Source organism: Oryx dammah, unplaced genomic scaffold (genome assembly GCF_014754425.2).
Source record: "Oryx dammah isolate SB20612 unplaced genomic scaffold, SCBI_Odam_1.1 HiC_scaffold_18, whole genome shotgun sequence".
In the NCBI taxonomy this organism is placed as follows: Eukaryota; Metazoa; Chordata; class Mammalia; order Artiodactyla; family Bovidae; genus Oryx; species Oryx dammah.
The window spans coordinates 45,235,389-45,260,212 of record NW_024070202.1 but is presented as its reverse complement, the minus strand read 5'-3'; the positions used below and the strand labels follow the sequence as shown (position 1 = coordinate 45,260,212).

Sequence of the window (24,824 nt, the reverse complement as noted above, 5' to 3'; positions counted from 1 at the left end):
ATGAGTACTATTTAAACCCTGGAACAAGATAAGCTCACCCAAGAAAGAACCTTTGACCAGAAATTAGAACACTTTAGTTCTCAGTATATCTCTGTTAATGACTGACTTCATGCTTTAGCCATTCACAGCCTCTTCAAACGGAATTCCTTATGTGTATGATCAAGAGGTTGAATTAGATGATCTTAAAGATCCCTAGCACTTCTGGAGTTCTATGATTTGTGTAGCAGAAAAGGCATAAAAGAGACAAAAAATTATATTTTTCTGTGGTATCTGCTTTCCTAAACCCCTTTTTAAAAGAAAATTACTAACTAAACCCTTCTTGGACTATTTTAAAGGAGAGTTCGGCTCTACACAAAAACAGCTGGCTAGATAACCACCTAAAATTATTATTATACCTCCTTTAGTTGAACATTGAATTACTGCATTATAGAAGAATGCCTCCTTGATTATTTTTAAAGATTTATCATTATGTCAGTTTGAACCAAAGGCTTGAACTTTAATTTCCACATATTTTTTATATCCAACTGTGAACTATTTCCTGGATACTCAATTATGCTTTGTATAACAAGTTGTTGCTTTCTCTAACATCCTACTCTTTTATATCTACTGCTGGGAATATAATCAAGATTTGTATTTAATTTCAATGATATTCCAAGCATGTCTATCAAGATTATAACAAAAACATTATATCAAACAATTGAAATATCGGTCAGTTTGTGCAAAGCTACTGAGGTGGTGTTTTTTTTCTAATTTGCCCCCATTATTTCACCATTATGTATATTACCTCATTATTTAAAAACCACTGATTTTTATTCATTGACATGTGGGTTAGCATATCAAAATTATGATGGTAAGATAGTCCTGACAATATATTTAAGATTTTTATTCCCAGAGTAAATGTTTTATTCTGGGAATGTTTCCAGAAACACTTTAAATTATTATCCTTAATTACCATAGTTTAGACAGTATCCCCAAAAGTACTGTCCTTTATCAAAAAGGACTTTGCAAGTTACTTAACACTAAAATTGTATGTTGTATTATTATCTCTTAGCTTAAAAGATAGTACTACTGGATTGAGTTTTAATATAGTTAAAAAGAAATTCTCATCAATGTTTATTAGGCATGCGTGCGTGCATACTAAATTGCTTCAGTCGTGTCCAACTCTTTGTGATCTATGGACTGTAGCCTGCCAGGATCCTCTGTCCATGGGATTCTCCAGGCAAGAATACTGGAGTGGGTTGCCATGCCCTCCTTCATTTATTAGGCACTTGAGAGGAAATATATTGATTCTTAAAGTCTTTAGTTTTTACATAACACCTGACATATTGTTGGGATATTCATTAAATGTTGGGAAATTAAATAGAATTTCAATTCAATATGCCTTGATGAACCAAAGAGATGTTTTATTACAAGCCATATCTTTTTACAAACTGAAAAAATCTACTAGATTATTCACTCTTGACAGCTTGCCTTTATGTACATGTAGGTAAATTATTGAATTCTGCTTTTCCAAATTCCCTTCAAAGCCCTGGGTGAGGAAAGTAAAACTATTTCTAAAAAACAAACAATCCAATATAAAATAGGATATTTATTTTAATATTTCTACTAATGCTTTAAATATTATTGCATTAATTGTTTAAAAAATAATGTTCAAATAGTTATTATCATTGTTTTTGTATCTATAATGCTCTAAAGCTCTGCTGTAAAGATAAAATATATTTATTCTCTTTGACATTCTTGTTAACTTTCTTATGTGCATTTCAGACTTTTGCAGATGGCAGGTTTTTCCCAAGCATTGGGAGAAGAAATTACAGTTTAGTTTGAAGCAGTATTCCTTCTGCCAAATCTTTCTTCTGCTGTTTTGATTCAAGCATATGCAACTATAAATTGAACACAGACAAGCAAATGTGACCTGCATTGTCAAAGATCTGTTAACTTTAGAAGATATGCTAGATAGGACCACGTAGACTGAAACATTGAATATGTATACACCTGCTCAAAGAAATTATATTTTATATGAACTGAACATTTGTTACCCAATGAAAATTAATTTCATTTTTATAAGAGACATTTACATAAGAACAGAGCCTAATGAGACCCAAACAGCTGTCAGTTGCTGACTTCATAAACAAATCAACACCTAATGACTGAATGAGTTTCAGAATAATTGAGTAAATGTAATTACAGTCACTGAAGGTAGAAAATACAGTTTAGTCAGCTTTCATTTAATCTAATTCCTCAAGTTAGCTAACTATCAAGAGATGACTCAGTGGCATTTTATTTCACTCTAGAAGTTTATAAGGCATGAGGGAATCAAATAAAGAAAAGACTGTCAAGTTTTACTGCGTTTGAAAATCTATAGTTTGGATTTTAAATGCAGGTCAACTTCATTTCATGATCCACGAGGCAGTAGTGGCACATCCAGACTCAATCCAAAGTGCACAGGATTTTCTTCTTAAGAATACTTAATTTTGAGAGACAGACAGAGGCAGGGAGGAGGAAGAAGAGACAGAGAGAAAGAGTAAATTGGCAAATTAAATATTTGTATTGGGGGTGATATTTAGCAGTGACGCAGCTGCAAATCAGTGAGATCACACCTTGTGTTCTCACATGTGATCAGCTGGAGATTGCTCACACAACTAATTTTTTTTTTTCTCACTAAAAATGAAGCCAATCTTCAACCTCTTTCACTTTCTTTTCTGTTAATTAACATCAGCACATGAAACTGTGGATTGTCATTTTAAATGGAATAATTCACTTTAAGCATTTTATCTTAATGAAATATCTTTTCAAGAGTTCAGAGATACATATAAGGAAAAGTTATTTATAAAAAGGATTTGGAATGTGTTTAATGTGATAGTTTAGAAACATAAATTAGGTCAGATTTCTGAAATTCTCAACCCCATTTTAATATTTGAAACATCAAAACTTCAAAATAATATATGCCATGGGTTTCACATAAGCATGTGATTATAAAGAAAATAAACTATCACCTCTGTCAGCAAATGACCAGAACAGTCATTAAATTTTTGAGCTGGAAGGGATCCTAGGAATCAGTTTGCCCAATCTCCTAATTTGAGAGGTGAGGAACTAGAAGCTCCTGAAGGCTTAAATTTCCCACTAAAGGTCACACAGCTGATAAATTGCAGAGCCAGGGTCCTTGGGGTCAAGTCCCCTGACTCCTAACACATTCTTCACTCCATTACCTACAGAAGTCAGAAACAGGGTGCCCTTTCCCGGCCTTGTCCGTCCACTCATCAATTCATTTTTTAGCAGACTTTTTGTACGCTTACTTTATTCTGTTCCTGTGCAAACTACTGAGATAAAAAGATATCCCTCTCTCCAAGAGAACTCACAGTCTAGACACCTGTGACCCTCAGCTTGACTCATCCCTTTATAGTCATCCCTTTAAATGACAGTAGTGCATGAGTCTTAATTTACTTGTCTTCTGTTGGGCTCCAAGATAATGTCCCTGCTTTTATAGTAAGCTTTTCTAAAACACATTTCTTAATTGGGCTATGAAAATTGTGAGGCTATTAGATTACAAATATAAACTATTACCATGGAAGGGGACATCTGTCTCATTGTATTTTCCAGGAAGAGCACTGATATGCTGCAAACCTGTGTCTACTGGATGCATCTCAGTGAATCCTGAAATTATCCTACTATGAATAAAAATGCAACATATCAACCACATATCATTAGTAAAATAAGCAGTAAAGGCTTAGTCTCGATTTTAACAGTCTGTTATGTACTTAGGGAGTATTTAATATGTGGATAATTGATCCAGTAGACCTTAATGGATCATTCAGAGCCATTAAAATCAAGTGTGTCTGTAGCTAGTGTACTTGGGGAGGGTTTAATCAATTGAACTGAGCATGCACGCCTATTCTGCACATTTTTTTTTTTGTTTATTCTCTCTTGTTTTGCACTTTGACCAGATAAAACTGGTCATGGATACCTGAAACTTCCTAGAGGTGAAAAGTATGATGTGATTTTAAAAGCACATTTTGTGGTAGTCAATGAATGGAAACCCTCTTGGCATTTCTCTCAGAATGTCTTCTTTAGACTTTATATCTCATTTGAATCAGGGTCCCAAGTGTTTCTCTATGTGTAACAGACTGTTTAAGTTTTTATCTCCACTTAACATAACTTGTCCATGAAAACCAAGCAAGTTAATGTTTTAGAAATAAAAGCAGAATTTAGCACCCAGATGTTCTTACGTGGAAAATAGTGCAATGTCACACCTCCTCTCAATCCCAAAACACCACCTGCAAACAAAACTTTTGTTTTATATTGAGAGCCAACTGGAAGTCTTCAAATAACTACTGATATTTATTGTTAAGAAACTGCATTACTCTAAGATAAATACTGTGTATTTTCACCTGTGAAAGACAGTTTCGTATAAATATTTATTTTTAGTCTATCTTCCTTTCTTTTCCTAGCATAAAAACCCTACGCAACAACAGCAACAAAATCTGATGCAGTATTTTTCTTTAAAATGTCTCAAATTAAGACTGATGTAAACAGATAAGTAGACTTTTCTTCATAATGGAATTGTTGAATCAGACAGTAACTGAGTGGAAATTAAACCACTAAAGAAAAATGATTGGCATCTAAATTCAAGTCCCAAAGAATCAGTTCTCTGGAGAATTTTGAACTCTGACATTCTTTGTCTGTATGACCCCATGTCATGTTTTTATTGCTATACCTTGACTTGTTTCTAGGTCCAGTGCCACCCGCTTCCGTTGGAGTCAGAGCTATTACACAGCTCAAGACGAGTGGGCTCTAGACAGCATTTACATTGGGCAGCAGTGCCCCAACATGTGCAGTGGGCACGGCTCCTGCAACCGCGGCATGTGCAGGTATATGTGTCAGAAGAGACGATTGACTCTGCTTTTCTGGGTGTGTGTTTACGAGGATACCACAGCAGGTGCCATCAGACTTCTAGGGATAGCCTGATAAATAATGAAATAGCCAAAGGAAAACAATCCTCCTTTCTATCCTTATTTTAGATGTAAAAGATATTGTTGCATTTCAACAAGTATAAAGCCATATATTCTAAACCTCAAAATGCAACCTCCTGGGTTTACATTTCAGAGTTTATCAGCTAGCCCTAAAGTCCTCTTTTTTAGTTAATAGAGCTCGGCTATTGCCTCTCCTTCCTTCCCCTGCAGTCTTAAAGCACAGGTCAAACAGCTGCTGCATACTGTCCTACACCACTTCACCAGAAGCTCAAGGTTGTATACAGAGGGAGATGGTGATTATCACTAGTGAAGATGATAGGAACACATTTGGATACTTAAAGACTCTAAAAAAGACATAATTTAATCAGAAGGAGAAACTATAAAACATGGCCACAGTTAAGTGTTGGGTAAGCAGACAAACATTTACATGTGACCTTTTAAGCCTACAAGAAAATTTCACAATCCTTCCCCTCTACCCAACCACACATGTGCGTATACGCCCATATCTTTCTTCATTATCCTCATTTCTACCATTATAGCACTTTCTTTTAAAAATGGATTCTGTCCGTTTTTTCCCATGTGAAAAACTAAAGGTTGTTACCACCATGTACAAAGACTAACAGTGTAATGAGAAGTCTAGTACAGGTGCTAATACCTGAGCAAAACTGAGACATAGGGAATGTTGCAGGTCAGATGGCTGTGGCAGTCACATACGAGTCTATCACTTGTTCACTCAGCCCTCCTCTCTCATAGGTGTGACCAGGGGTACCAGGGCACTGAGTGCCACCCAGAAGCTGCCCTTCCTTCCACGATCATGTCGGACTTTGAGAACCCGAGTGCTTGGGAGTCTGACTGGCAAGAAGTTATTGGGGGACAAATTGTAAAACCCGAAGAAGGGTGTGGGGTCGTCTCTTCCGGATCATCTCTGTATTTCAGTAAGGTATGAGTGAGAGCCAAGAGTAAGTGATCAGGGCAGTGGCTATTTCAATATGTGACTGATGTTATGGAGCAGTCTGAATTCAGAAGGTACAAATGTGATGCAGTTTTATTTTTTCCCACTTTGTCTGCTTTTGATTGAAATTGAAGGTTGCTCAGTTGTGTCCGACTCTTTGCAACCCCATGGACTATAGAGTCCATGGAATTCTCCAGGCCAGAATACTGGAGTGGGTGGCCTTTTCCTTCACCAGGGGATCTTCCCAACCCAGGGATCAAACCCGCATGAGCATTCTTTACCAGCTGAGCCACAAGGGAAACCCAAGAACACTGGAGTGGATAACCTATCTCTTATCTTTTTTTCCTTCTGCTTTTGATTGAACTTTGCCAAATTTCTGTGCCTTAACTCCATTTGAGAAACTCTTATAGTTTTATGCTTATCTTTGCTTACTACAAATCCAGTAGGCCAATCTAAAATTCCTGCCCCTCTTGTGCCTGATTTAAAGCTCTTTACTTTCCTTTCCTCCAGTGCCAGCCACGCTTATGTCTTGAGGGGCTTTCAGTGGGGCAGGGTCTTGGCCCCTTCTCATCCCAGCCTTTGAAGGGTATGTGAGCATGTGGGTCTGGGGGTAAGGATGTGAGTGGTGGTGCAGCTTAGAAGTTAACAATAGCAACTCTGTGGCCAGACTGCCTGTTTCAATCTGATCTGCCACTTCCTAGCTATGTGACTTTGAACAACTTCCTTAACCTGTCTGTGGCTTGGCTTCCTCATTGGTAATATATATATATATATATATATATATATATATATATATATATATAATCAGCATTATTATGAGTTAGTACTTGTAAATCATATAGAACAGTACCTAACACATGGAAAGTACTTCTAGAAGTGTTTATTAAACTTGGATTAATAAGTTTATTAAACTTATTAATAGATTGACATTAATCCCAAGAATATGATTGAAATAATGAGGGGTATTGATGAGGGCGCAGGTGTTGCAGAGCTGTTCCAGGGGAACTAACCAGCTGTCCATCAATAGCAAACATCTCAGGTCCTATTTCCACTCAGTTTGGTGGCTGCTTGTGGTGTCTGCTGATGTGGGACCATCCTAGTCAACTTGGGCTACTATGATAAAATGCCATAGAGTAGGGGACTGAAACAGCATTTTCTTCTCACAGTTGTGAAAGCTAGAAAGTCTAAGATCAAGGCACCAACAGATTCAGTGTCTAGTGAAGGCCTGCTTCCACACTTGTAAGATGGTCATCTTTGCATTGCATCCTCACAGGAGGCAAGAGAGAGCATGCATGCTAAGTCGCTTCAGTTATGTCCAACTCTTTGCAACCCTATGACCTAGAGCCTGGCAGGCTTCTCTGTCCATGGGATTCTCCAGGCAAGAATACTGGCTTGGATTCCATGCCCTCCTCCAAGGGACCTTCCTGACCCAGGGATCGAACCTGCGTCTCTTACATCTCCAGCATTGGCAGGCAGGTACTTTATCACTAGCACCACCTGGGAATCCCCAAGAGAGAGCAGAGAGAGATAAAGCAGACTCTCTTGTGTCTCTTCTTATAAGGGCACTAATTCCATCTCTCCACCTTCATAACTTAATTACCTGCTGAAGGCCCCACCTCCTAATACCATCCCTTTAAGGGTTAGTCTTCCAGCATGTGAATTTGGGAACACCTTAACATGAAGTCCATAACAGAGATTCCAAGTATAAGTTTATCTTGCAGACTTCACCTTCCCCAGTGGAAGCAGACAGATCAGTATACACCAACTAGGGACTGAGATGCCAGCCAGAATCCCTAAGTCTGATTCTCTTGAAACAATCCTAACACACATTGCTTGGTGAGGAATGGAGTTGAGAGAACTACCTCCCCCTCCTCCCTTGCTACAGTCTAGGAAAGACATTCTTTTCTTCCTCTCTCCTCCAGTTCATCTCTTCATATAGTCTTCAAAAGGACTGCAGAGAGGAGCAGGTCCAGCTCTCCAACCTGAGCAGTTTATGCAACCGTAATTATTACCAGCTCTCTTTAGAATGTGGAGTGACTAGTGCCACTTCTTTCCAGCAAGGACTATAGCCACCAATTCTAGGACAATGGGAAATGTTTCATTCCACATCATATAGCAAGTACGTAAAGGTGGGTGATATATCATAGGGCTGATATGTTGCAGAACCTGTTTGGGCAGAAATCCAAAACACATTAATTTATGCAAATGTAAAAATAGGTACAGCTTTTGTTTTGATACAGGTGCAGAACAAAGAATCAGCAAGTAAACAAGAGAGAATGACAGAAAATCAGGGATGGATTCCATTTAATGATATTCTTATCTATTGACATTGAAGGTTCCCTGGTCATTATTCTTAGAGATGATACTCAATAAGTGACCGATACACATTCTATAGATCTGAATACACAGTCTAATCCTGCAGAAATGGAGACATTGTGTCTCTGATACCATTAGTTCTAAAACAAGATGATGAATCCTTGGGCTTCCTTGGTGGCTAAGATGGTAAAGAATCTGCCTGCAATGTGAGAAATCTGAGTTTGACCCCTGGGTCAGGAAGATCCCCTGCAGAATGGAACAGCTACTCACTCCAGTATTCTTGCCTAGAAAATTCCATGGACAGAGGAGCCTGGTGGGCTACTGCCCATGGGGTCGCAAAGAATCGGATGTGACTGAGCAACTAACACAAATGAATCCTTAACCAGTATGTACCCAAACAGCCCAGTAAACATGTGTGTTAAAAACACAGATATTTTAAACATGTAATGTTTCTTCCTCTTAATTAAAGATGATGTCTGGAGTCAAGCTACCTGGCTTTGTACCTGGGCTCCAAAGCCCATGTATCGGTTCACCTTGCAGAGTTATAACATCTTTCTGTGTCGCATCCCACTGTGAAGTGGGATGTTGGGAGTGAGTTAATGCAGATAAAGAATAAAGGATAGTGTTCGGCACATAGAATTACCATAAGTGTTCAGTTCAGTCGCTCAGTCATGTCCGACTCTGCGACCCCATGAATCGCAGCACGCCAGGCCTTCCTGTTCATCACCAACTCCTGGAGTTCACTCAAACTCACTTCCATCGAGTCAGTGATGCCATCCAGCCATGTCATCCTTGGTGGTCCCCTTCTCCTCCTGCCCTCAATCCCTCCCAGCATCAGAGTCTTTTCCAATGAGTCAACTCTTAGCATGAGGTGGCCAAAGTATTGGAGTTTCACCTTTAGCATCAGTCCTTCCAAAGAAATCCCAGGGCTGATCTCCTTCAGGATGGACTGGTTTGATCTCCTTGCAGTCCAAGGGACTCTCAAGAGTCTTCTCCAAAACCACAGTTCAAAAGCATATAAGTGTTAGCTATCATAATTATAGTTTATGAGAATGAATTTCAAATTGGTATCACTGAATATTTCCATAGGCATGCCCTGCCACTAATAAAATAAGCATTTCAAAAATAAAATCAATCTCTTCCTCCCGTACCAACTTTCTCTGTAAATTTTTGTCAAGATATCTAAGGATCATAGATTTATTTTTTTTCTCTTGTACCAGTCAGACCTGTTTTGAATTCTAAGTGAGAGAAACTAGCTTAAGCAAAAAAGAAGGAAATTTAGTTCTTGTAATCAAAACAGGGAGGGCTTAGATGAAACTGGCCACAGAGATACCTGGAACCGGAAACTCGAATGCCCACAGAACCCTCTCCTTGAGACTCTTTTTCAGGTCAGCAGTCATTGTGAGAGGGGCCGTGGCCACAGAGCCCTATAAGCAACTCCATGGGAAAATGTGAGTCAGGTTTCTGATTGACCAATCACATGTACATGAATGGTGTCATATGATGGGCATGGCCAGAGGTGTATCCTCACTCCATTGGCAGAGAGGTGGAATACACAGTTTGACAGCCCCCACCAGCCAGCATGATTGAAGTAGAGAACAGATAATAACCCAAAGGAAGGGCTCCTTAGAGGTTTGGAGTCAATCTAGATTCATTTCTTTAAAAACATGCTTCTGCCTTGTCATTCTTCCATCACCAGTGTTCAGGACAGTCTCCAGGACTGCTGCCCTAACTGCATAACTCATTTTCTTTTTCCAAACATGAATCCTTTTCTCCAAACTGGAAACTCTCATCATCCCATATGTTGCCAATTTCCCTCTTGGCTTAGTCTCCACTGCTTTCCATTATGCCTTCCACCATCTCTGATATCCATATAAAACTTTTGCCCAAATCCTGCTGCTTCTGATGCTGAATGTCAGCCTCTGAGTACTGGTGCTGAATCAAATCTCAGAATGGAGTTCTGAGTGAAATAGAAAAGAACAGCTTTGTTGCTTTGCCAGGCAAAGGAGGACAACAGTGGATTCCTGCCCTGAAAAACTATTCTGCCCCAGGAGGATTTGGTGAGAAATTTTATAGCGGTAGTTTAAGAGTGGGGTTGCTGACCAAGATTAGGATGTGTGTAGAGCCTGCACTCCTTTATCCTGGTCTCGTGTAGTTTCTTGATGCTTCTCTAGTTCTTTTAATCTGGCCTCAGTGGTCTTCTCTGGAATGAAGAATGTGGATATCTTCCACTTGGTGGAGGTTTTAGTTCTGTAAAGAATGCAAAGATATTGTTGTGTGTTTCCTTTGAGGCAAAAGGAGGACTCTGCCACAAGGTTCACTTTTGTTTATTGTCCCTCCTTTGTCTCTGCATCCTCTCCCTTCCCTGGCTAGCAACTGTTTGAATCTACTCTTTGGGATTCAGGGAAGTTCATGAAGGCTGGAGTCTGTTCCCTACGAACAAGGAACAGGGGACATGGAAAGGCTTTTGTACCCAGGAGCCCCACAGGGTCCTGCTTGGTTTCATTTCCATGGGGATTTCTGGGACTATGGCAGACGACACTGATCTCCTTTATTTGACTGCCTCTCTCATTGTCAATGTTTCTTACATATATAGATCATATTTTTATTTTTATTCTCACAGTACCCAGCAAAATGCAGAATTACTGACTGAGCCAAACTTCTAAATAAGATGTTCTACTCAAAAATGCATGCCTTGCATTAGGTATTTACATATCCATAAATACCCTTGAGACTGAATAGATTGGAACCTTGATAACTGATAAGATGACCAAGTGGGATTTAACAAGGAATAGAACTTGGTCTGTAGCTCTAAGTTGTCATTACTTTCCCTGCTTATGTCTGCAAACTCTCCTTTCTAGTTTGTTTTTACAACACATGGTATTGAGCTTGGTATAATTGGCAGTCAATAATTATTTGAAGAAAGTAATGAATGAATTGGAAAGAAAAGTGAAAACAATAGGAAGTTCTAAAGAAATGTTATTTTCAAATAAATATAGTAGAATTATTTTTCTGCTGGCTTTTTGATTAAAGATGACTTTCAGTTCAGTTCAGTCACTCAGTCATGTCTGACTCTTTGTGACCCCATGGACTGCAACATGCCAGGGTTCCCTGCCCTTCACCAACTCCCAGAGCTTGCTCAAACTCATGTCCATTGAGTCAGTGATGCCATCCAACCATCTCATCCTCTGTTGTCCCCTTCTCCTCCTGCCTTCAGTCTTTCCCAGCATCAGGGTCTTTTCCAGTGAGTCAGCTATTCGTATCAGGTGGCCAAAGTATTGAGTTTCAGCTTCAGCATCAGCCCTTCCAATGAATATTCAGGGTTGATTTCCTGTAGGATTGACTGGTTGAATCTCCTTTCTGTCCAAGAGACTCAGAGTCACCTCCAACACCACACTTCAAAAGCATCAGTTCTTTGGCACTCAGCTTTCTTTATAGTCCAACTCTCACATCCATACATGACTCCTCAAAAAACCATAGCTTTGACTAGACAGACCTTTGTTGGCAAAGTAATGTCTCTGCTTTTTAATATGCTTTCTAGGTTGGTCATAACTTTCCTTCCAAGGAGTAAGCGTCTTTTAATTTCATGGCTGCAGTCACCATCTGCAGTGAATTTGGAGCCCAAGAAAATGAAGTCCGTCACTGTTTCCATTGTTTCCCCATCTATTTCCCATGAAGTGATGGGACTAGATGCAATGATCTTCGTCTTTTGAATGTTGAGTTTTAAGCCAACTTTTTCACTCTCCTCTTTCACTTTCATCAAGAGGCTTTTTAGTTCCTCTTCACTTTCTGCCATAAGGGTGGTGTCATCTGCGTATCTGAGGTTATTGATATTTCTCCCGACAATCTTAATTCCAGCTTGTGCTTCCTCCAGCCCAGCATTTCTCATGATGTACTCTGCATATAAGTTAAATAAGCAGGGTGACAATATTCAGGCTTGATGTACTCCTTTCCCGATTTGAAACCAGTCTGTTATTCCATATCCAGTTCTAACTGTTGCTTCTTGACCTGCATACAGATTTCTCAGGAGCCGGGTAAGGTGGTCTGGTATTTCCATCTCTTTCAGAATTTTCCACAGTTTATTGTGATCCACACAGTCAAAGGCTTTTGCATAATCAATAAAGCAGCTATAGATGTTTTTCTGGAACTTTATTGCTTTTTCAGTGATCCAGTGGATGTTGACAATTTGATCTCTGGTTCCTCTGCCTTTTCTAAATCAAGCTTGATCATCTGAAAAGACAACTTTAATGGAAGACAAAACATAAAGTTTTGTAAAGTGTTTTAGAGGTTTTATTATAAAGGCTCAAGATTTTAAAGACATTGCCTTTAAATTTTGTATTATTTTATGTAAACCCTAAAGACATTTTAACCTAAAATGTCAGGGAATATTGGAGCGTATTTTCCACTCTCCAGCAATGATAAAAATCTTTAGTATCTGAACACACATACACTCACATTACATGTCTATGTATACATAAATAGATAGATATAAATTCTCCTTGTTGTTGTTTGGTTGCCTACATGTCTTGACTCTTCGTGACCCCATGGACTGCAGTGAACCAGGCCTCCCTATCCCTCACCATCTCCCAGAGTTTGCCCAAGTTCTTGTCCATTGCATCTGTGATGCCATCCAGCCATCTCATCCTTTGATGCCCTCTTCTGCCTTCAGTCTTTCCCAGTATCAGGGTCTTTTCAAAAGAGTCGGCTGTTTGCATCAGGTGACCAAAATATAGGTCACACATATCTACACATACACATAAATATGTTGATCATAGTATGATAGAAAAAAACTACAAACTCTGTGTTACATCAGAGTCTAAGTTCTGACCGAATGGTTTACCATGAGTCATTTCTTTTTTCTTTTTTACCCCCTTTAAAACAATGTTCATCATTTCAGGTCACTGAACAAAAGAAATTGATTTGTGCTACTCTAGGAAAAACATCTTCAGTGCCACACCAAGCATTTATATGATATTTTTCACCATTTACAAAAATCCCACAAAATACTCTAAGAACCATTATAGAGCAGTACCATAGTCTCCTGGAAAAACAACATTATTCTGTGAATTTTGCAATAGGCAATCATTCCAACCATCTAATTATGATAGCTGGATTTTTATACTCCTCCTCATCTTAGATCTTTATCCTTCTGGCTCATTTCCAAATGCCAGGGTTTTCATAGAATTTTGCTGGGTAGGAATTAACCAGCTAGATTCTTCTCAAAATCATTCTTCCTGTACTGATCCTGAGGCATGAAAATTCTAGGACAGATTATAGTAATCTCTGAGGTGTTTCATAGTTACAATATGTCAAGTCAATAGCAAGAAAAATGAAAGGCACATCTAATACGCTGAAAATGCATATTACTTTTAAGATTTCTTCTAATATGTACATAAAATTGAGAGTTCCAAAAAATGAGTTCCTGTCTCAGGATTAACCTTAATTTTCTTTTTGCTGGCACCCATGTCTATTTTGGGATCTTTTAATTGGCTTTAGATTTATCGGTAACTGTGTACTCCCATAATTATCACCAAGTATTTCCCCTGTGACTTCTAATGACTGAAACCCTTTCTTAATTAACTTAGTGGATTAGAGTAGAGTTTAAATTCTAAGTGTGAGTAATGCTTTGCTCTATACTGTGTATCCTATCTCAGATTTTCTTCCCAACTTAATTGAACTTCTGGAAAACTCTCCAAGACCAATCAGTGCAATCCATGGATTAGCTTTGGCAGATTTGATTTGGGTGAAGGAATCTTATCAGCAAACTTTTTTTCAGTCCTGTTAGCATGAAACCATTTACAGATAAATGATGACAAACTGGTCGATTTGTGTCTTAATACCTTGCAACAGAACTGTGACAGGCAGGGGCACTTCCTGTGACACTAAACAAAGGAAGCAAGTTACCGGATTTGAAGAAGTTTAACATTTTTAAGACACAAAGAGATCATTTAGTGGTTGCAAAAACTTATTTAGTGATACCTCCCACCTTCTGTTTCCAAGAGAGACAGACAGTCTGACTGGGAGCCCAAGAGACTTCAGTACTCTCTGTTCACAAGTTTCTCTCTTAGCTGTTTCACTTCAGTTCCCAGGCAGGAGTAGGGTCAAGGCATATGTATGCAGAGATTATTCCCTCAAGAAAGCATGCCATGTGCTAGGCAAGTTATGTAGCATGTTATTTCACCTAATTGTCACAATACCCTATATGGAAGGTATTATTACCCATATGGTACTTTTGAGGAAAATAAAAGCTCAGAAAGGTCACACAGAGAACAGCATGAATCATGGGCTGAGATTCAAACCCAGCTCCAGCTGATTTCAAAGTATGTATATGATCTTTCTGCTCCATGACTCTGCCTGGAGGAGATTTACAAAGGGAATACTGGAAGTGTTTTAATTAAAATAAGTTTTGCTTTGTTATTAAAGACTTCTGAATACTCTTTGGTGTAATTGGCAGTTCTCAGGGGTCTCATAATCAAGTCCTGGATGTTAATAGAATATATCCAGGAACAGTTAAATAACATAACTTGCTCCTCTCAACAGTAAAGGAGAACATGATCAACTTCACATAGAGCCAGGATGCTAATACAGATTTGAAACTGAAACCACAAATTGCTCCAAGATAATTGGATCTGTGATTTCTCTGTTCTTTGGAAAGGCTGGGAAAAGACAGTTGGTGAGCTGGGATCTGGATACTTCTTGGGTGGACTTTGTCCAGTTCTACATACAGATCGGTGGAGAGAGCTCTGCGTGCAACAAGCCTGACAGCAGAGAGGAGGGTGTCCTCCTCCAGTACAGCAACAACGGGGGCATCCAGTGGCACCTGCTGGCAGAAATGTACTTCTCAGACTTCAGCAAACCCAGGTAACCAGCTCTGATTGCCTTCCATTGATTTCAGGAAGGTTAAGGGTGATGTTGCTGTTGTTTAAAACATTGAGTCATTTCAAGGAGAGATAACTCTCCATGATATAACACGATTAGATACGGAGAGAGACCAACCAAAAGCATTACTTCTAAGGCACACAGGGGAGAGGTAGAAACCAGAGAAAGCCATCTGGGTCTAACAAGAATCATAACATCCAGGGAGAGAGTCAGGGATGGTAGATGGGAGGTGGAGCCTGGTGGGGTTCCCCCTATAGAGTAGAAAGGGAATTGATAATGGGGCCAACTGGTTTAAACAATTTGAAACTATTCAAAGTATATTTTTTCTAAGGAATAGCATTGTTAATCTGGAAATTACTGAGAATTCAGTAAAGTAAGAAGATTACTATATAGACAAAAATTCAATAGCTTTTTAAAATTCCAGATATATTCCATTTTTATTTAAGGGAATTTTTCTTTAGGGCCTATCTTACCACATTTGTGAAGAGTTCTGTGACACTACAATGGTTAAGAGATTCTGAGTTGGAAGCTATCAGAAGACCCCATGATGGAAAATACATAAATAAATATAAGGAATAAGTTTAACAATAGTGAGAATCTCTGTAAAGAAAACTTTAATAAAACTTCAAAACTTCTTTCAAATATATAAAAGTGAACAAATAAATGGAAAATAATACAGCATCCTTGGATAGGAAAACTGAACATTATGATATGAAGATATCTCTTAATTTATATTTTATACTGTTGCAACCAAAGTCTTAGTGGTATTTTTTTAGAACTTTATGTCTAGAAATATAAACTGACAAAAATAGTTTAAACTTTTGGTTAAATATAGAGGGATACCCTACATGATATTATAATATATTGTATAACCTACATAATTAAAGTGGAATGATACCAGTGCATAGATAGAACAATCAAGTCAAATGACCCAGAAATTAACTCAGATATACATACAAACATTTATGAAAAAAAACACACATCAATTATCAATGATAAAGAAATGGTCATTCAATCAAATGGTATTAGAAGAAGGTGGGTAGGCTCTTGAGGGGGGAAATATCTATATAGATTGTCATCTAACATCTCAGATGATAATGTTAAAGACTGGTTAAAGATTTAAACATTTAGATTACTATCTGATCTTGGGAAAAGACCTAAACTTTCTGTACATAAATTCAGTAGAAGAATTAACACACATGTAACACATCCATTTCAAAGGAAATAGAAAAAAATAAAAAATAAAATAAACTGAGAAAATATTTGCAACAAATATGAGAAATAGAAGATCAGTGTTCCTGTAAAGAGCTCATACAAATTATCAAGAAAAACACTAAGATCCAGTAGAAAAATAGGTAAAAGGAATGAGTAGATGTTACAAAACAAGAAAGACATATGTTTAATAAAATACAATTAATATCCAACCTCTCTTGCAGTAAAAATGATACCATTTTTCAACAGTCAGATGGTCATTTTTTAATAATACAAAATGCTCTTTCCACATGGAGCAGCAAGACAGGTGCTCTCATGTCATCCTGCATGCCATTATTCCAAGAAAGAATTCTGGAAAAATCCTTTGGATTTTTGGAAAAATCAAGAGCCTTAAACATGACCATTTTATTTGGCCTGGTAATTCCATTTTGAAGAATCTTCTCTAAAGAAATAAACTGAGGTGTCCATAAAACTGTACGCATAGATTTTCATCTGTGTGATGAAAAATTATATAATTGGTAAAATGATCTTAACTAAGTTTACTGACATGAGGATGTGCTTATGATATAATGTTATTTTTTAAACTGTAAGATACAAAATTATACATATAATCTCATCTGTGTAAAAGAGTACATGTTTTAATGATATACAGCAAACTGTTAGCAGAGGCCAATCTCATGTGGTAGATCATCAGTGATTTATGTTTCATTTTTACTGGTTATTTATATTTTCCCTCAATAAAGTAAGAACTGTTTTGAAAAAAATTAATGCTATTTTAATGCAGTAATATATAAAGGAGCAGTTCTTTCTAAGGATTTCTTTAGAAATGTTATGACCATTGTCATGGTAGTCAAAAGACATTGTTCAATTAATCAAACTCAGTTGAAATATCTGCCTCCAAAAGATACAATAACAAATGGAGAAACCAGGACCAAGACTGAACTTGCTTACAACTTTAAATTTCTTTTCTAATATGTCTAAATGTAAGACTCTTCTCAAAAATACCAAGAGATCAAGCAAAACTAAACTCTCTTGTTGCTACTAGTGTTATTTTAACAGCTGCTAAGAAAAACAGAGTTTTTCCTTTCCTGGCACTAACTGATTTGCTTTTATGCAGATTTGTCTATCTTGAGTTACCAGCTGCTGCCAAGACTCCCTGCACCAGGTTCCGCTGGTGGCAGCCTGTGTTTTCGGGGGAAGACTATGACCAGTGGGCAGTTGACGACATCATCATTCTGTCCGAGAAACAAAAACAGATCATCCCAGTTGTCAATCCAACTTTACCTCAGGTATTTCTCATTATGTCTGAACTCCAGGATGACATAGAATTGTAAAACAGGATGGGATTACTGACTCCTCCAAGGATTTAGTGCTTGACACTTGAACATGTAGTTTGGTTTTATGTGTTTGCACTATTTTTTTTTTAACTTCTCTATGCTACTCTTTCACAGATTATTTAGATGTTAAAAAATGTAAAAAAAGACTAGAAAGTTTGGCCAATTCATTAAGCGTGATTATTAGTTTGTTTATAAAATAATTAGATATATAGTGGCAAAATATTTTCAGTTGTTAAATAATCAGGAGAAAAACTTTATGGCAGTTTAAAAAACAGTTTGAGAGTCTGATTTATTTTCATAGACACACAAATAGTACATGGTAATACAAATAGTACATGATAATACAAATAGTAGCATGTCATGAACTGAAAATTCCTTTCTTCTTTTCAAAGCTATCAAATTGCCTTTCTGTGTTGTTTGTATTGTTTCTATTAGAACTTTTATGAGAAACCAGCTTTTGATTACCCTATGAATCAAATGAGTGTGTGGTTGATGTTAGCTAATGAAGGAATGGTTAAAAATGAAACTTTCTGCTCTGCCACGCCATCAGCCATGGTGTTTGGAAAATCAGATGGGGATCGATTTGCAGTAACTCGAGATTTGATTCTGAAGCCTGGATATGTGCTGCAATTCAAGGTATTTATGCATAAACTTCTTGCAGATTAAGGAGCAACCATCTTCCAGATTTGTGAATGAAATTCACAAAGAATACAAAATGTTCGTATTTCTGTTAGTGGAGGGACTCATCTGAACAAACAGTTTCCAACAGTCTTGGAATGGCAAAGCATTTTAGCTCTATCCATAAGGAAAACAGCTTGTCAGTTTTTAATGAGCCCCAGAAGTGGCTGTGTCACTGTATTTCTTTAAGTGCTCGTGGAACTCTATCAGAATTAAAAAGAAAGATTACTTTGAGGATTTCAATCTGATTGTGACTTAATGAATCCCATCCCATGCTTTTGGATGGTAATGGATGTGTTCTCCTTTTCAGTTTACTAGTAGTTTTTAAACTTGCAAGTAATTTTATGTTTTTACTATGGGGTTTTCAAACAATTTCTTTTCCTTTGATTCAATAAATTTTTACTTTAATTATCATTGTTCTCTTAAAAGCTGCTTATTTTTCAGTGCTGTGATAACATGTCAACATGGATAGCAAGTATTTACTTTGACAAGCTCTTTTTTTCAAAATCCTAATCAAAATTTCATTGTGTTTATAATAAAATCCCATTGGTGAATTCTGGGGTCGAGAGTAATGCATTTTTAATGATCCAGCACAACTACATGGTCCTTACATAACGGCAGGATGCAGATGCTAAATAATTTACAAATGGAATTATTAAAGAGATCAGATGTTTATGGGAAGCTCTTCAAATATAATTTCCAGAGGTCTGTAAACAAGGCAGTGAGTCATAAATAAGATGATTAGTGAAATGTTATTCTTCTCTGTTTAGATTTTGATGCTAAATTGCCATGGAAAACCATTAATAATGGCGTACAACTATATTAGTTTGTTGGTACTGCCTATAATGGGAGCAGAATAACAGCAAAATACATTGTCAGAACAGTATGCTATTCCTCACCTGGCACTTTTTCTAATTAGTTAGCCACAAAATCATGATAGTGTAGGTGTTGAACTCTGCAAGATGGTATTCTAAAGTTTAAAAATCTAAATAGAGAAAATATTATTAAATGTTTCAAAGCATAATGCAAAATGCCTAAGGAAAGTCTCAATTCTCGAATCACACCAGCAGAAATTGTTGATTTGTAGCTATCAGTTGATAATAGGCAGGTAATATGAGTCATTTAGGAATTGTTAATATATATTTGGAATCTGTAATAAAAACTTGATGTTATTTGTCCAAAAAAGGTACAGTGCTGGTTAAGTTTTGATGACTGCCTGCCTTGTGTCAACACTAAGTGCTAGGAATACAGAGATGAGAAATGTAGCCAAGCCCTCGAGGAGTTCAGAAACTAGCAAGTGAGCCAGAAAAGTGAACAGTTGCAGTAGAGTCACTGTAGTGCTGTGGTAGAAAGAGGCTCTGATGCTGTGGGAATGCCAGGGAGTTCCTGGCATATGGCAGGTACTCCAAAATTATCTGTTAGTTAAATGGATAGATGGATGGATGAGTTGAAATAGGAAGTTTCTGGAAGTAGAGAGACAGCAGACTGCAAAATGGAGGGGATGGGAAATTTCAGTTAGAACAGAGTGTGCAACTATGTGAAAATATAGGAAAGTGCAAAAGAGAATGGAAATGTTGGAAATTTGAGTTTGGAGTACCTGCCACAGAGGTAAGATAAGGTTGATTCTAATGGGCTTTATATGATACACTAAGTCACTTAGATATTAATCCAAGAGCAATGAGTCATGGAAGATGTTTAACCCATTGAATGTGAGAATCAGATCTGTGTTTTAGAAGGATCATTCTATTGACTTAACAGGAGAAAAAACTATTTATAAAACCTCTACTATGTTCCAGGCTTCTTTTTAGGCTATGAAAATAACTAGGAATAGAGAGTTTGACAGAGAAAGAACAAAAGAGAACAGATGGAACAAAAAGGGCAGATGCCTTGAAGTAGGAGTGTGCTTGGAAAAGTTTAAGAAACCAGAAGGATGCCACTGTGACTAAAGCAAAGCGAGGAAGGGGAGACTGGTAGAAAAAAAAAAAGATCAGACTTTGACTTTTGCTCTAAATAAAACAGGCTTCCCTGGTGACTCGGATAATAAAGAATCTGCCTGCAATGCAGGAGTCTTGGGTTTCATCCCTGGTTCAGGAAGAGCCCCTGGAAAAGGGAATGGCTACCTGCTCCATATTCTTGCCTAGAGAATTCCATGGACAGAGGAGCCTAGTAGGCTACAGTCCATAGGGTCGGATATGACTGAGCAACTAACACTGTACCTACACTACATAAAATAGCTAGCAGAAGAGTGACGTACTCTGACTTAGACTTTTAAAAACTCACACAGGTAACTGAGTTGGGAGTACACTGGCAGAGTCAAAGGCAGAGATAAAAAGACTGCCAGGCAATTATTTCAGTGATCCAAGTAATAGATAATGGGAACTTGGACCTGTGAGATAGTGGAGGAGGTAGAGATATGTGCTCAGATTGCTGAGTGTATTTTGAGTAAAGTGACAATGCTGGAGAAGTAAGAAATGAAGAGGCCAGACTAAGGCATAGCCTGGGACTATAAGTAGATGGTTCTGAAAGATGTTAAAGGTGCACAGTCAACGGGTTTGGGTAACCTATTGGGTGATAGAATGGATTCTAGAATGACTCCTACATTTCTGGCTCAAGTCACTGGAATCAGAAATTCAGGAATAGGAGGGTTTGTTTTAGGGTGCTGGATGATGAGAAGACCTGGACCTGTGGATTTAGGGATGCCTGTGGATTGCTAAGGGTTTCCCAGTTGGTTCAGTGGTAAAAGAATCCACCTGCCGAGACAGGAGATGCAGATTAGATCCCTGGGTCGGAAGGTCCCGCGGAGGAGGAAATGGCAACCCGTTCCAGCGTTCTTGCCTGGGAAATCCCATGGACAGTGGAGCGTGGCAAGCTACAGTCCATGGGGTTGCAAAGAGTCAGACATGACTGAGCACACATGCTCATGGATTGCTGAAGGACAAGCACACAAGAAGCAGTTATGGACATTGTTCAGAGAGCCTGGGAGTATCTGGGAGTCATAGGGATTTAGAAGGCATCTGAAATTATGATTGTGAATGAGATTAGGGAGCTTGTATGGAGTAAAAAGGTAAGAAAGCCAAGAATTGAATTCTAGAAAAATCAGCAGTTAAGAAGCAGGCTAAATGGTCCGTAAAGAATAAAATCACAAACTTGTCACAGAACTGAAAGCTCCATTGACTTACCTACTTTAGCCATAAATCTAAGACAGAAAGCTAACTATGTGTGCCCAGTGTGACTCCTCTCACCACAGGCCAGCCAAAGGCTATGCTAACTAACAAGTAATGTAATAAAAGGGTTTATGTTACAAGAGGTGATCTTGCATCCTAGAGGGTCAAGTCTTTATTTTCCTGACATTTAACTATGTAAACTTGGATAAATGAATCACAATAAAATTGCCACTAGCCATATTATAAATCCTTCTGAGAGATGCTTTCTAGCTCTGAGCATGGAATTAAGGAAAATATGTGTTCTTCCCATTTTTGACAGACTGACTCAAGCTACTTCACAGTCACAAGGATAAGCTGGTTGACCTATTGAGCTCTGACCTAATTTTATTTGCCTCGGGGCCTATCTTTCCTTCATCCTTTATTTTTTGGTCATGATTATGCTCTCTTGAGTTCTTCAATTTTTTCTATAAAATTTGACTATTCTTAGTTATAAAGCCTTATACAATCCTATGATGGCTCCAACCAACAAATGAAATAACATGAATGGATCGTGTGCTCTAAGACAGCATGTGATTAAATTTCAGGAAGAGTTTGACATTTACAACTTTTAAAAAATATAAACTAAAACAGTAATACAATCATATTAATTTAGAAAGAAACTATCTAAAGCTTTAGTAACATTCAGTGCTGTGTAAAACTGATTCATTTGAATCTAAGTGATTAAAAATGAACACATATAAATAGGAAATTCACAGTTTCTACATTTTGATTCAGTAATACTACTCTTAGATATTGGTATGCTTCCTTATAAAGATTAGAAGAGAAAACAGAAAAAAATGATTGTGCTCGGGGCTTCCCTGGTGGCTCAGTGGTAAAGAATCTGCCTGCCAATCCTGGAGAAGGAAGTGGCAACTCACTCCAGTATTCTTGCCTGGAGAATTCCATGGACAGAGAAGCCTGGGGAGCTATAGTCCATGGAGTCGCAAAAAATTGGATACAACTGAGTGACTAACATACATACACGCCGATGCAGGAGATGCTGGTTCAATCCCTGATCCAGGAAGATCCACATGCCTCGGAGCAATTAATCCTGTGCACCAAAACTATTTAGCCTGTGCTCTAGAGCCCAGAAGCCACAACTACTGAGCCTACATGTTACAACTACTGAAGCCTCCCACCAGCCCATAGTCTGTGCTCCACGATAAGAGAAGCCACTTCAGTGAGAAACCTGGGCACCACAACTAGAGAGAAACCCCTGCTCGCCACAACTAGAGAAAAGCCCATGCAGCAACGAAGACCCTGCATAACCAAAAATAAATAAATTTATTTTTTTTAATGGCTGTGCTATAGCATTGTGATATAGGTTGCATTTTTTACAATTTTTGAATATTTTTAATCCTGTGATGACAATCATCTCTACAAGTGCATAGAAGAATAATGGTTTATTTCTAGATTATGTTGTTTATTCGATGATGTGACAGAAACTTAATTCTTTCATATAAGTTGACAGTGATGTCTTACTGAGCTTTTGTAAGAAAACAGAATAAAGATGCCTGTCCCCCTAAAGCAGAGGACAGCTTCAGTGACCTTCATGTTCTAAAGAGGACAGCTCTCTATCATCTGCTTCCCTCTGTTTGTATCCTCAGTCTGGGAAAGGAAAAGAAAACAGTTTCTTGGCTTCTCATCTTTTGTCCAAGAGTCTGATCACATCTATGCTCTCTCTTCTCTCCTGTAATCTCAAGAAGTCCACAAAATGGGAAGCTGGTCCTGCTTTCTATTGAAAAGCCCCTATTGCTTTTACAAAGATTTCCAGACCCTATGAAAGGGTCTTGGTTGGAACTGAGGTGCACGTAATATCATTGTAAATTTTTGCAAACTCAGTAGAAAGAACCCTGACTGCTCTCGCACCTAATTTGTTAAATGATGTCTTGAAACCAAAACCTGTGTAATTCTGTATTTCTTTTTAACAGCTTAACATTGGGTGTGCCAATCAATTCAGCAGTGCCGCCCCAGTTCTTCTTCAGTACTCTCATGACGCTGGAATGTCCTGGTTTCTGGTGAAAGAAGGCTGTTACCCAGCTTCTGCAGGCAAGGGATGTGAAGGAAACTCCAGAGAACTGAGTGAACCCACCATGTATCACACGGGGGACTTTGAAGAATGGACAAGAATCACCATTGTTATTCCAAGGTCTCTTGCATCCAGGTAAAGTGCCCATTCTTACCATGTGCCATAGTTGCCATTTCTAAGGAACATATATTTATCTCAATATCTTCATTTCATATATCTCAATAACCTAAGAGGATTCATAACCTCTAGCAGTATCTATCCAAGTAATGACTTGAGAAAATGACACACACATTTGTGAAAAAGTTTATTCACTTACTCATCCATTCATTCATTCAACAAATACTTATTGAGCCACCTACCTGTGCCAAGTTCTGTCCTGGGCATTGGGATTACAGCACTAACCAGAAGATGTTTAAAAGCTAAGTGAGTTATAAAGCATTATTGTAACAGACTTTCACTATGTGGTGATTTTTTTTCTAATTTAATGCCTCCTTGAATAGACAATTTGAGATATCTCATCATTAAGATAAATATTAATACAATAGAGAAAAAGATTTTAAATAATTGACAGAAGCATGAGCTAAATGGATTAAGAACTTGAAGCAAATTAGTTTTTGTAATACATCAACAAGTTTAACTCTTAGCTTCCTGGCAGCTAGGACAAAGTGTGAGAGGTCAGGAGATAGGGTCATTTGGTTCTCACTGTTGAATAAGAAGAAAGAAAATATAAACATTCTGATAAAAAAAAATTAAGTGTGCTTTTTTCTAAAATACGTTTGTAGTGTGTATATATATCTTTGTGTTGGGTGGAGTAGGTAACATCAAGATCAGTATTTTAACTATAATTTTTCAGAAGATAAAGAAGCATTCTTCAAGTGGACACTTTTTAATTGAATCCTAGAACATAATATTCAATTGTGACTCAGTCAAAGCATTTCTGTGCAGAACTGAGATGATGTAATAGGTCTATTTGTACTGCTGGTGATGTAACTTAATATAGAGGTTGCTGCTGCTGCTGCTAAGTCACTTCAGTTGTGTCCGACTCTGTGCGACCCCATAGACGGCAGCCCACCAGGCTCCCCCATCCCTGGGATTCTCCTAGGCAAGAATACTGGAGTGGGTTGCCATTTCCTTCTCCAATGCATGAAAGAGAAAAGCGAAAGTGAAGTCGCTCAGTCGTGTCCGACTCTTAGCGAGCTTCTCATTAATGCCATTCAGCGTTATTTCCAGCCTTAGTTTCTTCCTAGAATA

General features: G+C 38.0%; 1 protein-coding gene across 1 annotated transcript in view; it reads left to right on the top strand.

The window, feature by feature from the left end:
• RELN (reelin) overlaps nt 1-24,824 on the top strand; it is a 557,548-nt gene that overhangs the window by 417,599 nt on the left and 115,125 nt on the right. Inside the window, exons 23-28 of the mRNA XM_040260785.1 lie at nt 4,728-4,865; nt 5,721-5,907; nt 14,891-15,096; nt 17,444-17,615; nt 18,099-18,299; nt 23,476-23,708. Of these exons, the coding sequence (XP_040116719.1) occupies nt 4,728-4,865; nt 5,721-5,907; nt 14,891-15,096; nt 17,444-17,615; nt 18,099-18,299; nt 23,476-23,708 (1,137 nt within the window). The remainder of the gene's footprint in view (nt 1-4,727; nt 4,866-5,720; nt 5,908-14,890; nt 15,097-17,443; nt 17,616-18,098; nt 18,300-23,475; nt 23,709-24,824) is intronic.